Below are 16,503 nucleotides of genomic sequence, written 5' to 3' on the forward strand. Positions count from 1 at the left end.
TAAAACTAACAGCTCAAACACCACACATAATCTGGGAATAATGTGTACATCACTGGTTAGAGCACAACTTGTAGAAAACAGCTAGCTACATTTTGAAGTGTTGCATTTTAATTCAAGTGGGTCACCAATGCAACACTTTTTTTGTCAATCACATCAATTGTAACTCTTTCAATTCAGAGCCTGGATTTTCCCCCTGAGGCTAATATCCATATTACGCTGAAATCAATAGAACAGGGGACAAACATTTAGGGTTCTACATTGTGACATCATTAAAATACTCCTTCTACAATTTTAAAACATTCTACATTGTGACATCATTAAAATACTCCTTCTACAATGTTAAAACATTCTACATTGTGACATCATTAAAATACTCCTTCTACAATGTTAAAACATTCTACATTGTGACATTATTTCATTGATATCATGAAACAACTCCTTCATGTATGCATTTTCTGATGTTTAATCAGAGATCTTTTACCAGAGTATCTCTTCCCACAATGATCACAGCTATAATATTTATCTCCTGTGTGTGTTCTCTGGTGTATAGTCAGATGGCTAGACGTAACAAAACTCTTCCCACATTGATCACAGCTGTAAGGTTTCTCTCCTGTGTGTATTCTCTGGTGTGATTGTAATGTATATAATTTTGAAAAGGTCTTCCCACAGTCAGAGCAGCTATAAGGTTTCTCTCCAGTGTGAATTCTCTGGTGTGATTGCAATGTAGATGATTTTGAAAAGGTCTTCCCACAGTCAGAGCAGCTATAAGGTTTCTCTCCAGTGTGAATTCTCTGGTGTGTTTTCAGGCTGCTTGTATCATTAAAACTCTTCCCACAGTGATCACAGTTATAAGGTTTTTCTCCAGTGTGAATTCTCTGGTGTGTTTTCAAGCTGCTTGTGTTATTACAGCTCTTCCCACATTGATAACAGCTATAAGGTTTCTCTCCAGTGTGAATTCTCTGGTGCACTTTCAGTGAATCTGATCTTGAGTAACTCTTTCCACAGTCAAAGCAGTGATGAGGTTTCTCTCCTGTGTGCATTCTCTGGTGTATAGTCAGATGACTAGACGAAGAAAAACTCTTCCCACATTGATCACAGCTATAGGGTTTCTCTGCGGTGTGTATTCTCTGGTGTGCTTTCAGATTACTTGTACGAGTAAAACTCTTCCCACATTGATCACAGCTATAAGGTTTCTCTCCTGTATGGATTCTCAAATGTTTTTTAAGGTCTGCTGAAGAGGTGAATCTCTTCCCACAGTCAGAGCAGCAGTGAGAATTCTCTCCTGTGTGAATTCTCAGGTGAAGTTGTAGTGAATCTGATCTTGAGTAACTCTTCCCACAGTCAGAGCAGCGGTGAGATTTCTTCCCTGTGAGTCTCTGCCGGTGTTTTTTGAGACGTTCTGACCTGGAGAGACTCTTCTCTGCCTCAGCAGCTTCATGATGTTGTTGAGGCTCCCCAGAGGATCCACGATAGTCCCGTCTCTCTCCTGTATGAACAACAAAAGTCAGACAGATGGTTAAAGGCTCACAACAGCAGAAACACACTGTTTATTTTAGCTGAAAGGTGATGCCCATGACGTTGTACAACAATTTACGTCTGTAATGAATGTTTAAATGCTTTTATGAACTTATTTGACAATTCTCTTTAACCTGTTATGGCTGCAAGGGGCAGTATTGAGTAGCCAGTTAAATCGTGCCCATTTCAAACGGCCTCGTACTCAATTCTTGCTCGTACAATATGCATATTATTATTACTATTGGATAGAAAACACTCTCTAGTTTCTAAAACCGTTTGAATTATTTCTCTGAGTGAAACAGAACTCATTCTGCAGCACATTTCCTGACCAGGAAGTGGAATGTCAGAAATCGATGCTCTGTTCAACTTCCTGCCTATACATGGGCATGATACGTAAGAGTCTACGTACACTTCATACACCTTCCCCTGGTTGTCAAGAGGCGGTGAGAGAAGAAATTTCATGTTTATCTTGGTCTGAGGTGGAATTAAAGGTCTTTGTATGACGTGACCGTCCATTTCCTGTTTCTGGAGCGCGCGAAAGGGGACATGGATTTGCCTTCTGTTTAGCTGTCGTTATGGACGACTAACATCTCCGGTTTAGATTTTATTTGATACATGTGACCATATCATCGTAAAGTATGTTTTTTCAATATAGTTTAATCAGATTATTGAAATTTTTTCGGGAGTTTTGCCGTGTTCCGTTCTCTGACTTTGTTGACGTTGGAGAGATCCGTGCCACTTGGCAAGTGCCCATGCTAAATCAAGAGGGAAATTTGCCGTTCCAGATCCAAACAACGACTGTTCTGGACAAAGGACACCTTGTCCAACATTCTGACGGAAGATCACCAAAAGTAAGAAACAATTTATGATGCTATTTCTAATATCTGTCGTGCATGTGAACTGGTCGTGGGAGCCCAAGTGTTTCTGGCTATTGTGGCTACGCTAATATAACGCTATATTGTGTTTTCGCTGTAAAACACTTGATAAACCGGAAATATTGTCTGGAATCACAAGATGCCTGTCTTTCAATTGCTGTACACTATGTATTTTTCAGAAATGTTTTATGATGAGTAATTAGGTATTTGACGTTGGTGTCTGTAAATATTATGGCTGCTTTCGGTGCAATTTCTGATTGTAGCTGAAATGTAAACTATGATTTATACCTGAAATATGCAAATTTTTCGAACAAAACATATGCTATACAATAAATATGTTATCAGACTGTCATCTGATGAAGTTGTTTCTTGGTTAGTGGCTATTTATATCTTTATTTGGTCGAATTTGTGATAGCTACTGATGGAGTAAAAAACTGATGGAGTAAGAAAAGTGGTGTCTTTTGCTAACGTGGTTAGCTAATAGATTTACATATTGTGTCTTCCCTGTAAAACATTTTAAAAATCGGACATGTTGGCTTGATTCACAAGATGTGTACCTTTCATATGCTGTATTGGACTTGTTAATGTGTGAAAGTTAAATATTTAAAAAAAATATATTTTGAATTTCGCGCCCTGCACTTGAGCTGGATGTTGTCATAAGTGTACCGGTGTCGGGCTGCACCCCAAACAGGTTAAATGACAGTCAGTGATCAACAACAGTCATATTTCGTCTTATTTTTACACTTTTGTAGAAAAATTGATTCTAGGCTAGAATATAGGCACCTTTCTGTGTTTGCTAAAATTGCGGCATGGGGGCGATGTGCAATATGGTTGCAGAAACTCCTCCCTGCTAAAGCAGAAACCGCTAGTTATGGATGTAGTACATCTGGTAATGAGGAAACCACTAGTTATGGATGTAGTACATCTGGTAATGAGGAAACCACTAGTTATGGATGTAGTACATCTGGTAATGAGGAAACCACTAGTTATGGATGTAGTATATCTGGTAATGAGGAAACCACTAGTTATGGATGTAGTATATCTGGTAATGAGGAAACCACTAGTTAAGGATGTAGTATATCTGGTAATGAGGAAACCACTAGTTATGGATGTAGTATATCTGGTAATGAGGAAACCACTAGTTATGGATGTAATATATCTGGTTGTAGAAACTCCTCCCTGCTAATGAGGAAACTGCTAGGTATGTAATATATCTGCTAATGAGGAAACTGCTAGGTATGTAATATATCTGCGTGGAGCAAAGTTTTTTTACTGAACAGAAAATATAAACGCAACATGCAACAACTTCAAAGATTTTTTCCTGAGTTAAAGTTCGTATAAGGAAATCATTTGGCCCTAATCTATGGATTTCACATGTTGGTCACAGATACCTTAAAAAAAAAAGTAGGGGCATGGATCAGAAAACCAGTCAGTATCTGGTGTGACCACCATTTGCCTCAAGCAGCGTGACACATCTCCTTCACATAGAGCTGATCAGGCTGTTGATTGTGGCCTGTGGAATGTTGTCCCACTCCTCTTCAATGGCTGTGCGAATTTGCCGGATATTGGTGCAAACTGGAACACAATGTCGTACACAATCCAGAGCATCCCAAACATGCTCAATGGGTGACATGTCTGGTGAGTGTGCTAGGCCATTGAAGAACTGGGACATTTTCAGCTTCCAGGAATAGTGGTGATGGCAACGGATGAATGGCACGACTAAGGGCCGGCCTCAGGATCTCGTCTCGGTGTATCTCTGTGCATTCAAACTGCCATCAATAAAATGCAATTGTGTTCATTTTCCGTAGCTTATGCCTGCCCATACTATAACCCCACAGCCACCACAGGGCACTCTGTTCACAACGTTGACATCAGCAAACCGCGTACTCACACGATGCCATACACGTGGTCTGCAGTGAGGCCGGTTGGACGTACTGCCAAAATCTTTAAAAAACATTGAAGACGGCTTATGGTAGAGAAATTAACATTCAAATATCTGGCAACAGCACTGGTGGACATTCCTGTAGTCAGCATGCCAATTGCATGCTCCCTCAAAACTTGAGACATCTGTGGCATTGTGTTGTGTGACAAAACGGCACATTTTAGAGTGGCCATTTATTGTCCCCCAGCACGAGGTGCATCTGTGTAATGATCATGTCGTTTAATCAGCTTTTTGATAAGCCACACCTGGATGGATTATCTTGGCAAAGGAGAAATGCTCCCTAACAGGGATGTAAACTAGGCAAGTCAGTTAACCTCTTTGGGCTGCAGGGGCAGTATTGAGTAGCCTGGATAAAAGGTGCCCATTTCAAACGGCCTCGTACTCAATTCTTGCTCGTACAATATGCATATTATTATTACTATTGGATAGAAAACACTCTCTAGTTTCTAAAACCGTTTGAATTATATCTGTGAGTAAAACAGAACTCATTTTGCAGCAAACTTCCTGACAGGAAGTGGAAAATCTGAAATCGATGCTCTGTTCTAGGGCCTGCCTATAAATGTCCTTGATATTTATTAGAATACATGCACTTCATACGTCTTCCACTAGATGTCGACAGGCAGTGAGAGAAGAAATGGAGTGTATAACTTGATCTGGGGTCGAATAAAAGCTCTTTGTATGACGTGTCACCAGTTTCCTGTTTTCTGGAGAGCGCGTGAAGGGACCTGGTTTTGCCTTCTGATAAGCTGTCGTTATAGACGACTAATATCTCCGGCTTTGATTTTATTTGATACATGTGACAATATCATCGTAAAGTATGTTTTTTCAATATAGTTTTATTAGATTATTGAAATTTATTCGGGACGTTAGGCGTGTTGCGTTGTGTGCCTTTGTTCAGGAAGGAGAGCTTCGCGCCACTTTGCTAGCTTTCCGTGCTAATTGACTGGAGAAGAGGACATTCTAAATCCAAACAACGATTGTTCTGGACAAAGGACCCCTTGTACAACATTCTGATGGAAGATCGTCAAAAGTAGGACCCATTTTATGATGCTATTTCATATATCTGTTGAACATGTTGTACTAGTAGTTTGCACCCAGAGTTTGGGCACTCTCTCGCTATAACTAAGCTGGATGTCGTAATAAAGTTATTTTTAGAATTCTAACACGGCGATTGCATTAAGAACTACTGTATCTATCATTTCCTATACAACATGTATTTTTTAGTAATGTTTATGAATAGTTATTTGGTCAGAATATGTGGGTGTCAGAAAAATATCCGGACGTTGTGGGAAAAAGATGCTACGTTAGCACAATGTATAACCACTGATTTCAGCTCTAAATATGCACATTTTCGAACAAAACATAAGTGTATGTATAACCTGATGTTATAGGACTGTCATCTGATGAAGCTTATCAAGGTTAATCAAAAATTATATATCTTTTGCTGGTTTGTTACGATCGCTAACTTTTGCTGCTGGGGAATGGCTTGTGTTTCTGGCTATTGTGGTAAGCTAATATAATGCTATATTGTGTTTTCGCTGTAAAACACTTAAGAAATCGGAAATATTGGCTGGAATCACAAGATGCCTGTCTTTCATTTGCTGTACACCATGTATTTTTCAGAAATGTTTTATGATGAGTATTTAGGTATTTGACGTTGGTGTCTGTAATTACTCTGGCTGCTTCGGTCCTATTTGTGATGGTAGCTGTGATGGTAGCTGCAATGTAAAACTGATTTATACCTCAAATATGCACATTTTTCGAACAAAACATAGATTTATTGAATAACATGTTATAAGACTGTCATCTGATGAAGTTGTTTCTTGGTTAGTTTGGTTGGTTCTTGGTTAGTTAGGTTGGCTTTGTGCATGCTACCTGTGCTGTGAAAAATGTCTGTCCTTTTTTGTATTTGGTGGTGAGCTAACATAAATATATGTGGTGTTTTCGCTGTAAAACATTTAAAAAATTGGACATGTTGGCTGGATTCACAAGATGTTTATCTTTCATATGCTGTATTGGACTTGTTAATGTGTGAAAGTTAAATATTTCAAAAAAATATATTTTGAATTTCGCGCCCTGCACTTGAAGTGGCTGTTGTCATAATGTGCCCGGCTTCGGGCTTGCAGCCCAAAGAAGTTAAAAGAACAGCTTTGGAACAGTGGAACAGTGGGTTAACCTTGTTCAGGGGCAGAACAACAGATTTTTACCTTGTTCGCTCAGGGATTCGATCTAGCAACCTTTCGGTTACTGGCCCAATGCTCTAACCACTAAGCTACCTGCCGCTTATGCATTTAACACTACTTTCGGATTATAAATTGTAAAGCTCCTTTAAATGTCTTGCTTAATCTAATGTTTTGCGTCATCGTCGCTTTATAATTAAAAAACAATTCAACCACTAAAATTATCTTTGGCTTTGCTACCAGCCTGTCAATGAGTGTTAGCATTCAAGCTAACAAATGCTGCATCCAAAATACGTATTTTGCAACTATCTTAGCGACTGTTCAAGCAACAATCAAAACAACAATTGTAAGCCTATGAGAACCCCAAAAAGTAACAACCTGGTAAATCTAGACTGTTGAATGGTCCCAGATGGTGAACAGTTTATTTAGAAGTAATAACCTGGTAAATATAGACTGTTGAATGGTCCCAGATGGTGAACAGTTTATTTAGAAGTAATAACCTGGTAAATCTAGATTGTTGAATGGTCCCAGATGGTAAACAGCAGTTTATTTAGAAGCAATAACCTGGTAAATCTAGACTGTTGAATGGTCCCAGATGGTAAACAGCAGTTTATTTAGAAGCAATAACCTGGTAAATCTAGACTGTTGAATGGTCCCAGATGGTGAACAGTTTATTTAGAAGTAATAACCTGGTAAATCTAGGCTGTTGAATGGTCCCAGATGGTGAACAGTTTATTTAGAAGTAATAACCTGGTAAATCTAGACTGTTGAATGGTCCCAGATGGTGAACAGTTTATTTAGAAGTAATAACCTGGTAAATCTAGGCTGTTGAATGGTCCCAGATGGTGAACAGTTTATTTAGAAGTAATAACCTGGTAAATCTAGACTGTTGAATGGTCCCAGATGGTGAACAACAGTTTATTTAGAAGTAATAACCTGGTAAATCTAGACTGTTGAATGGTCCCAGATGGTGAACAGTTTATTTAGAAGTAATAACCTGGTAAATCTAGACTGTTGAATGGTCCCAGATGGTGAACAGTTTATTTAGAAGTAATAACCTGGTAAATCTAGGCTGTTGAATGGTCCCAGATGGTGAACAGTTTATTTAGAAGTAATAACCTGGTAAATCTAGACTATTGAATGGTCCCAGATGGTGAACAGTTTATTTAGAAGTAATAACCTGGTAAATCTAGACTGTTGAATGGTCCCAGATGGTGAACAGTTTATTTAGAAGTAATAACCTGGTAAATCTAGACTGTTGAATGGTCCCAGATGGTGAACATCAGTTGTTTCCCCCACGGTGAACATTGTACTTGTTTATGACGTGACTCTGAGTCATCAGGTTGCTATGGGCTACATGGGGGTTGAGTAGACAAACAGAGAGGAGACAAAGACTCTCCTATTTCAGTGGCTGATAATACAGGGGGCGATCCAGGATTGGTCCGTTTTGGTTTTAAACTAATGCTATATGAGTCTTTCTATTAATAACGAGGACAATGTGGGACATTGGGAACACATTTCTAAATGATTAAAAACACATTTCATGCAGCATCTGCCAGTAAGTTATGAACTTAGGGACCACTTCTTCCGACCTCTTACAGGGACCTCTTCCGGCACAGCCAGAAGAGGACTGGCCACCCCTCACAGCCTGGTTCCTCTCTAGGTTTCTTCCTAGGTTTTGGACTTTCTAGGGAGTTTTTCCTAGCCACTGTGCTTCTACACCTGCATTGCTTGCTGTTTGGGCTTTTAGGCTGGGTTTTCTGTACAGCACTTTGAGATATCAGCTGATGTAAGAAGGGCTATATAAATACATTTGATTTGATATCTACACTGAGTGTACAAAACATTATGAACAGCTGCTCTTTCCATGACAGACTGACCAGGTGAATCCAGGTTAAAGATATCATCCTTATTGATGTCACTTGTTAAATCCAGTCCAATCAGTGTAGATGAGGGGGAGGAGACAAGTTAACCCCTTACAGTAGATGAAAAAAATCAAAATCACCATCAGAATCTGTGTGTCTAAGCTACAGATATCTGTGTCTGTATAGAGGCTGCATCTCAATCCACTGCCGATATCAGCCTTCCTCACCGAAAGGTGGCAGAGCCACAGATATCTGTGTCTGTATAGAGGCTGCATCTCAATCCACTGCCGATATCAGCCTTCCTCACCGAAAGGTGGCAGAGACAGGTTAACCCCCTAGAGCTGAAATCTAATTAGCATAATACAAAACCCACCATTTACAAGTAGGCCGTCATTGTAAATAAGAAAAGTTTATAACTGACTTTTAAATAAATATATAAAAAAATCTGTCTGTTTAAACTGCGGTGAAAAGATGGTAGAGATACATCATTGTTTGTCAGATCATGAGACCTGAAAATCGGTCTTCTCACGAAAACATCTGAACAGTTTGGGCTCCACACTAATATGATCCCTCTGTGGAAAGGTAAGTCTCTCACCAACACGACCATGTGTACACACACACAGGTTAACGGTTAAAGGTCTCTCACCAACACGACCATGTGTACACACACACAGGTTAACGGTTAAAGGTCTCTCACCAACACGACCATGTGTACACACACACAGGTTAACGGTTAAAGGTCTCTCACCAACACGACCATGTGTACACACACACAGGTTAACGGTTAAAGGTCTCTCACCAACACGACCATGTGTACACACACACAGGTTAACGGTTAAAGGTCTCTCACCAACACGTACATGTGTACACACACACAGGTTAACGGTTAAAGGTCTCTCACCAACACGACCATGTGTACACACACACAGGTTAACGGTTAAAGGTCTCTCACCACCACATACATATCGACGCCCAAACCAAGTCTCAGGTCTGACATTTTGTTGCTGATTAAATCCCAGGTTGCCCCACATCAATCAATCTGCAGTTGAAACAATAACAAAGCTGTCATTCTGCCACTGTTTTAGTAATAAGAAGAGGGATGGGGGCTGGAGAAATGTAACTATTCTCAAATTCATAGAAAAAAGCTATTGTATCAACCGTAACCCAACACCTAGTGACCTCATCACGATGTTCAGACATCTTGGCGTAACAGTTATAAGGTGTTGGCTTGACAGTCACTCAAATTCATAGAAGATGTCTGAACTTCTTGACGAGGTCGCTAGGTGTTGGGTTACGGTTGCTACAATAGCTTTCTCTATGAACTTGAGAGTGGTTACATTTCTCCTTCCACCATCCCTCAGCTGTTTACCAAACCAAGTCTCTGGGCAGCCATTTTGTTGCTGTTTAAATCCTAGTCTGCCCCTTTGAAAAAGCCACACATCAATCAACCAATCTGCAGTTCAAACAATAACAAATATGTCATTCCTCCACTGTTTTGGTAATAAGATGATTATGGGGTTGGAGAAATGTAACTACAGACAGACAGACCTATGGATGCAAGGACCAATCATCCATGATATCAACATTATAGTTTTAACCATGTTGAGGCTATACAGTGTTGATTTACATTGTTTCTAAACATTGGAGTAAAAAAAGCTTATTTGGGGTTCTGATGGGGTACAACAGTTGAACTAAGCTCATGAGGCATGTGTTATATTCTTCAAGAATCAATGGCTATAAATAAATAATTTAAAAGTCACAATATGGATGTAGCAACTGCAGATTTCCCCTTTAACACCAACCATCAGTTCAACAACTGCAGAGTTTGTGCCTCTGTTTTTAAGACAGTACTTACCAGTGGTAATCAGGGAACGGTTTCCCAAAAGCATCTTATGGCTAAATTCATCGTTAGAACCATTGGATGCCTTAAGTTGCCTTTGGGAAACGGGGCCCAGATATCCAGTTTCCTCCTCTTCTTCCTCCTCCTCCTTTTTCAATGTGACAGTCATCTCCTCCTCCTCCTCTTTCACTCCAAAAACAGCATCCTCTTCCTCCTCTTCTTTCACTGTAACATCCTCCTCTTTCACTCTGAACGCATCTTCCTCTTCTTTCACTGTAACGTATTTCTCTTCTTCTTTCACGGTAACAGCCTCTCCTTCATCTTGTTTTTGTATTGTAACATCCTTCTCTTCCTCCTCCTCTTTCACGAGACCTTCTTTCTCCGTCCAGCAGACCTCCTCTTCTTTGACAGGAGGAGAGTAGCTTGGTGAGCTCATGGTCGGGGATGTTAGGTAGCTAGGCTAGTGATACCTTAGCAAGCCAGCTAGCTGACTAATAACAACGTAAATGTGACCGTAAATGGTATAACTAACTAACGTTAGACGACAGAAATGTGTTTAAAACACAGTGGCTAATATACAGGAAAGCGTCTAAAGAGCTTTATTGGTTCGTCTATTTTGTCTAGCAAGCTACAGAGGTGGCTGACGAACTGTTGCTGCTGTTGAAAGAAGCGTCCAGTCCACTACATTATACGTCACACAAACAGCATTGCCTTAAAGTATCATACCGCCATCTGCTGACTGGAGTGGGTAACACAGTTGAGTAAAATGTATATTTTATTTTCAGACAACAAGTTAAAGGGAAAGGGGGATACCGAGTCAGTTGTACAACTGAATGCATTCAACTGAAATATGTTTTCCGCATTCCTCTGAATCAGTCGGGGGGCTACCATAAAGGGTAGGAAGCATGAGTTTTTACTCACCAATGTAACAACACAATGTGGTTAAAGATGTAGTAAATTCATTGTAGTCACGATCTGATTACCTACAAGTACAAACTGTTATATTTGCGTTATTACATATTTATTCACTTATTTCCGGATATCGTCCCACAATGCAGTATTTCTCAACTTCACCTGGTTAAATAAAGGTGAAATAAATAAAAAATATACTAAAATATGGATCTAGTCTGTGCTACCGAGTTCATATGCTCGAAGAGACGCTGTTTATAGCTGGGAGGGCCAAGATGGCTGCGCACCATGATAAATTAAAAAGAAAGTAGTTTCCGGTCATTCCTATCATTGGTTTAATTTGCTCAGGATATGAAGAACTAGATATTATATATATACTATATATAATATATATATATATACTATATATTAAATACTTCCCTGTGACTGGAATGGATCATTTATTTCTGCTTGTCCATGCGAAGTCGTGACAGAAAGAGAAAAGAAGAAGCTAGCCGTTCTATTGGATACAGTATATAGGTGTCAAGCCCGTAGAGATCCTTTTTATGTCTCTGTTTTGGTTGGTCAGGGCGTGAGTTTGGGTGGGCATTCTATGTCTGGTGTTCTATGTTGTCCTTGTTTTGTATTTCTGTCTGTTTGGCCTGGTATGGTTCCCAATCAGAGCCAGCTGTCTATCGTTGTCTCTGATTGAGAATCATACTAAGGTAGCCTGTTCCCACCTGTGTTTGTGGGTGGTTGTTTCCTGTTTAGTGTTTGTTTCACCATTCAGGACTGTTCGTTTGTCGTTTTTGTTGTTTTGTCAAGTGTTGCGTATTTTATTTAAAAAAATATGAACACTTACCACGCTGCACCTTGGTCCTCTTCTCCTTCTCCCAACGACAATCGTTACAGCTAGCCGTTCTATTGCTAAGCAACAAGAGAGGAACGTGCTTATTGAAGACAACTGCCTTCGCTACGCTTATATGGATAATCTCACGCTTTCGACGGCTGTTGTAGATTATGAGTGGGGGACTCTATACGTTATGCAAAGACAGAATCCTATAAAGTCAGGACTCTGTAATATGAGAATTTAGTCTTTTTCCATGGAGGGGCGACGACTTTACTACTTTGTATTAAAGTCTTTATTGAATTCACAAGTTCTTGTAAGAGTGTTATATTTCTGAGATGATTCTCCATGACACCCTCTTTACCGGTTACTCCGTGCAAACTTCCAGTTTTCAAAAAAAACAACATGCTCTTCGTGGCTACCCTCTCCTTACTCATCACCGCCATTGTGAAAATGGTAGGCGCAAACACCATGGTAATGGAAGGCTGGAAAAAGACTGGAGTTTGCATGTGGTAAAATCAAGGATGTTAAAATGTGAGTGTCTAAAGTTGAAAATAGTGTGGAAAAGGTGGAACCATAGACACCTCACTGATCTGGAACGATACACAAGAAGATGGATCCTAAGACTCAACGGTGGAGAATGAGGATGTGTGGCTCGAGGCTATCCGCATCTGCCAGTAAGTTATGCCTGCAGAGAAAAACAAAGTTGCTGATACCATCGACGTTGTGCATCGCCTCGGCAAGAAGAAACAGCAAAACGATTCAAGACCAAGGGGTATCATCCTCCTCTTCACTGCCTGATTCTGATGCTGTCTGGAAAGCTGCTGGGAAGAACGCCTTCCTTCAGAGCCGTGGTCTGCGTTTCGCTGAGCATCTCAGCTGTCTGATTCTGATGCTGTCTGGAAAGCTGCTGGGAAGAAGGCCTTCCTTCAGAGCCGTGGTCTGCGTTTCGCTGAGCATCTCAGCCCCGAGGACATAGAGTGGAGGAACAATTTGTGGACAAACGAACAAGAAAACACGACATCAGGGAAAAGGGCTGCCTACTTTGTCGGAGGACAAGGCTTCTGTTCTGAAATCAATATTCCTCCCTAGAACCTCACCAGCAGGAGCAGATTGATGCTGTAGTAGTCTCTTAGATGAGATGGGGGTTGTAAGGCCTTGCAGCTCATCTTCCTCAGGTGCATGACGGCTTCGTGGGGAGATGTGGGCTGAAGTGGTTGGTGACCAGTGGCTCGTGGTGAGATGAACGAACTCCTCTTCAGGGTACCTAAACATCTCAACTATAACAGGTCAGAATCCGGCGATACGAAGGACCATGAAAAACAAACTGTTGGAGCTGGTCTGAGTGGTTGGCTTCTGAGCCCTCACCCGCAATTCACACGCTGTTTCCTTACTAAAGTGTTGTACAGGAATACCACACACCAATATAAAACCGTGGTGAGATGAACTAAGGGTGTTGTCTGGTTAGAACAACATGTTGAGGCCCATTACTGTCATTTGGTCACCAACACACACACATGCGGACACAGCTGCTTCCATTGAAGGGTTTTATATTAGTGTGTGGTATTCCTATGGACGCACAACACTTTAGTAAGGAAACAGCATGTGAATGGTCCATCAGCATCAAACACTTATTTTCTCTCGACGGCAAAACACACTCTAACGTAAGGTGTGCAGGGGCAGAGCCCCGGAGTGTGTCCAAGAGCCATGATTGGTTGGAATGAATCAGTAACCGTGATGGAGTTTCCTCCCACTAAGGCTTCAACTTAATCCTTCACCTCAGTAACCCTGATGGAGTTTCCTCCCACTAAGGCTTCAGTTTAATCCTTCACCTCAGTAACCGTGATGGAGTTTCCTCCCACTAAGGCTTCAATTTAATCCTTCACCTCAGTAACCCTGATGGAGTTTCCTCCCACTAAGGCTTCAATTTAATCCTTCACCTCAGTAACCCTGATGGAGTTTCCTCCCACTAAGGCTTCAATTTAATCCTTCACCTCAGTAACCCTGATGGAGTTTCCTCCCACTAAGGCTTCAACTTAATTCTTCACCTCAGTAACCCTGATGGAGTTTCCTCCCACTAAGGCTTCAGTTTAATCCTTCACCTCAGTAACCTTGACTGTATTGCAATTCACTACACCCAAAAGGTGCCAAAAGAGCTCTCTCGTGACATAAACAGACAGTCATGCAGCGAACCTCAAAAATACAGAGTTCACTCTTCCCACTGGGCACAAAGTGGTTGAATCAGTCTTATTCAGATGTGATTTCATTAAAACTACGATAAATCAAATGTTGTTTTTTTCACCTTTACACACCAGACAGTATCAATCAAACTCCTTTTCAACCTATGTTCTTTGCTTAATTAGTCTGAGTCTGGGGCCGGCTTTAGGGGGTGGCATGGATTCCCCAGATAGAATTTGTATTTGTGCCCCTCCTCTTCCCACAGTTTTGTTTCCCATAAACATAACAAATGGAATGTGAATTACCCTGTCCGGTTCTACCAATGTAGCGCAGACCGGGACAGAGATGTTATATGCCAGGTGAGAACTCATGATCTAAGGAGCGGTGAGGTAAGTAGATGTAATAATGTAATATTTAGTACTTAAAATCCCAAAATGCATTCTGATTGGGCACCTAGCCATGCAATGTCATAAGGTACCGCCTTCATTATCTTGTTTAGGAAGCTCATTGGATCCCAGGGAGGGTTTTTTTTTCTCACAGAAAGGGGAAAAGGCTGTTCACTTTTTCAGACAGCTACAGCTAACAATAGGCTAGCTAGTAGCTACTAACTTCGATATGTTTTGGAAGCGGTGCGCTGAATAATTATAGCTAGTTGGCTAAGCTTTGGTCTGCATGGATATCCGAAAATGGCTGGGCACTGCCAAGAGCAAAAAACTGAGGAACACCATGTCGAGAGCGATACCAAGCTCACCGACCAGCCTACAGGCCCGACCACCGAGGCTGAGGACCCTAGCAGCCATTGTAATACCTGCCCTCCCCCACGCCACCTGCTGACCAACAAGATGGAGAAGAGCCAGGGCTTAGCGCCAGCAGCAAGAGGGTAACATCACAACAAGCACCTGCACCTCCGTTTCCCCAGCCACTAGAACCGGACGACCTGTTGGAACTAACCAGTACCGAACCAGTGGAAGCAGAGTTCATTGTGACTCGCACATTCTTGCACAATGGAAAATTTGCCAACAACAGTCAGCAACAACGAATGGAGCCCCACTCAGTGTTCTTCAGAGATACGGCGGTGGCTTTGTCAGCAGCATTGCTGTCTGTGCTGTTGGCACTGAAACACGATGAACCCTTTTTGAGGCCTCTACAGCAATGTGTGAAAACTCCTTCTCCACCCTGAAGTACGTATTCAGTGAACACAGACTCTGAACACAGAGCATGTCACATCAACGAAAATCCCAGCTTGTCCAGCGGGCATTTGAGAGGGACCTGTAATGTAGTAAATTATAGCCAGGAAGGAGAATGGAATGGTTATAATCTCCACCCGGGACAGCCAGAAGAGGATCGGCCACCCCTTAGAGCCTGGTTCCTCTCTAGGTTTCTTCCTAGGTTTTGGCCTTTCTAGGGGAGTTTTTCCTAGCCACCGTGCTTCTACACCTGCATTGCTTGCTGTTTGGGGTTTTAGGCTGGGTTTCTGTACAGCACTTTGTGACATCAGCTGATGTAAGAAGGGCTATATAAATACATTTGATTGAAATTTGGATTGTGTCACGCCCTGGCCTTAGTTATCTTTGTTTTCTTTATTATTTTAGTTTAGGTCAGGGTGTGACATGGGGGATGTTTGTGTGTTTTTGTCTCGTATAGGGTGTTTGTATTGTCTAGGTTTTTTTTGTAGAGTTCATGGGGTTGTGTTCAGTGTAGGTGTTTATGTAAGTCTATGGTTGCCTGGATTGGTTCTCAATTAGAGACAGCAGTCTATCGTTGTCTCTGATTGAGAGCCATATTTAGGCAGCCATAGTCATTAGGTAGGTTGTGGGTAATTGTCTATGTTGTAAGTTGCCAGTGTCTGCACTTATTTGTTTGTATAGCTTCACGGTCGTCAGTTTGTTTTAGTGTTCTTCATCGTTCTTAAATAAATACAACTATGTATTTATATCACGCTGCGCCTTGGTCCTCTCTTTCACCTAAAGACGATCGTGACAGATTGATTGCAATGGAAACAGACATTTCTCATAAGGCACTTTTAATTCTAATTAAATAATAAAAAATAAAAAACAGAATCATAATGTCCACCAGGAAGTAAATATGCTTTTCATTTATCTAAATGTTGACAAAACGATCTGTGTGCTCTATTGATGTCTGATCTGAGTTTTGATTGGTTATACCTAAGAATTCCTATCGGGGGCGCTCGGCGATTCCCAGCTCACTCATTAGTGACTTTGCTTTATCTTGGCCAGGTCACAGTTGTAAATGAGAACTTGTTCTCAACTAGCTTACCAGGTTAAATAAAGGTGAAATATATACAGTATATACTTAAAGTGACTTGAAGCCGTAGCTATATCTCCAAGTAATTTATTTCCATATATCCTCATT

General features: G+C 41.0%; 1 protein-coding gene across 1 annotated transcript; it reads right to left on the reverse strand.

Moving 5' to 3' along the window:
* Positions 1-440: 440 nt before the first annotated feature.
* Positions 441-13,136, reverse strand: LOC120043030 (zinc finger protein 239-like). The gene is made up of 3 exons (XM_038987763.1): positions 13,053-13,136; positions 12,542-12,545; positions 441-1,486 (listed from the first exon to the last, which is right to left on the reverse strand). Exons 1-3 carry the CDS (start codon positions 13,134-13,136, stop codon positions 441-443), a joined length of 1,134 nt encoding a protein of 377 aa, XP_038843691.1.
* Between the last annotated feature and the right edge of the window lie 3,367 nt (positions 13,137-16,503).

Source organism: Salvelinus namaycush, unplaced genomic scaffold (genome assembly GCF_016432855.1).
Source record: "Salvelinus namaycush isolate Seneca unplaced genomic scaffold, SaNama_1.0 Scaffold84, whole genome shotgun sequence".
Taxonomy (NCBI): domain Eukaryota; kingdom Metazoa; phylum Chordata; class Actinopteri; order Salmoniformes; family Salmonidae; genus Salvelinus; species Salvelinus namaycush.

Bases quoted from the DNA above. Each gene is read 5' to 3' on its own strand.
- LOC120043030 (XM_038987763.1), bottom strand. From the start codon at position 13,136: ATGCACCTGAGGAAGATGAGCTGCAAGGCCTTACAACCCCCATCTCAT.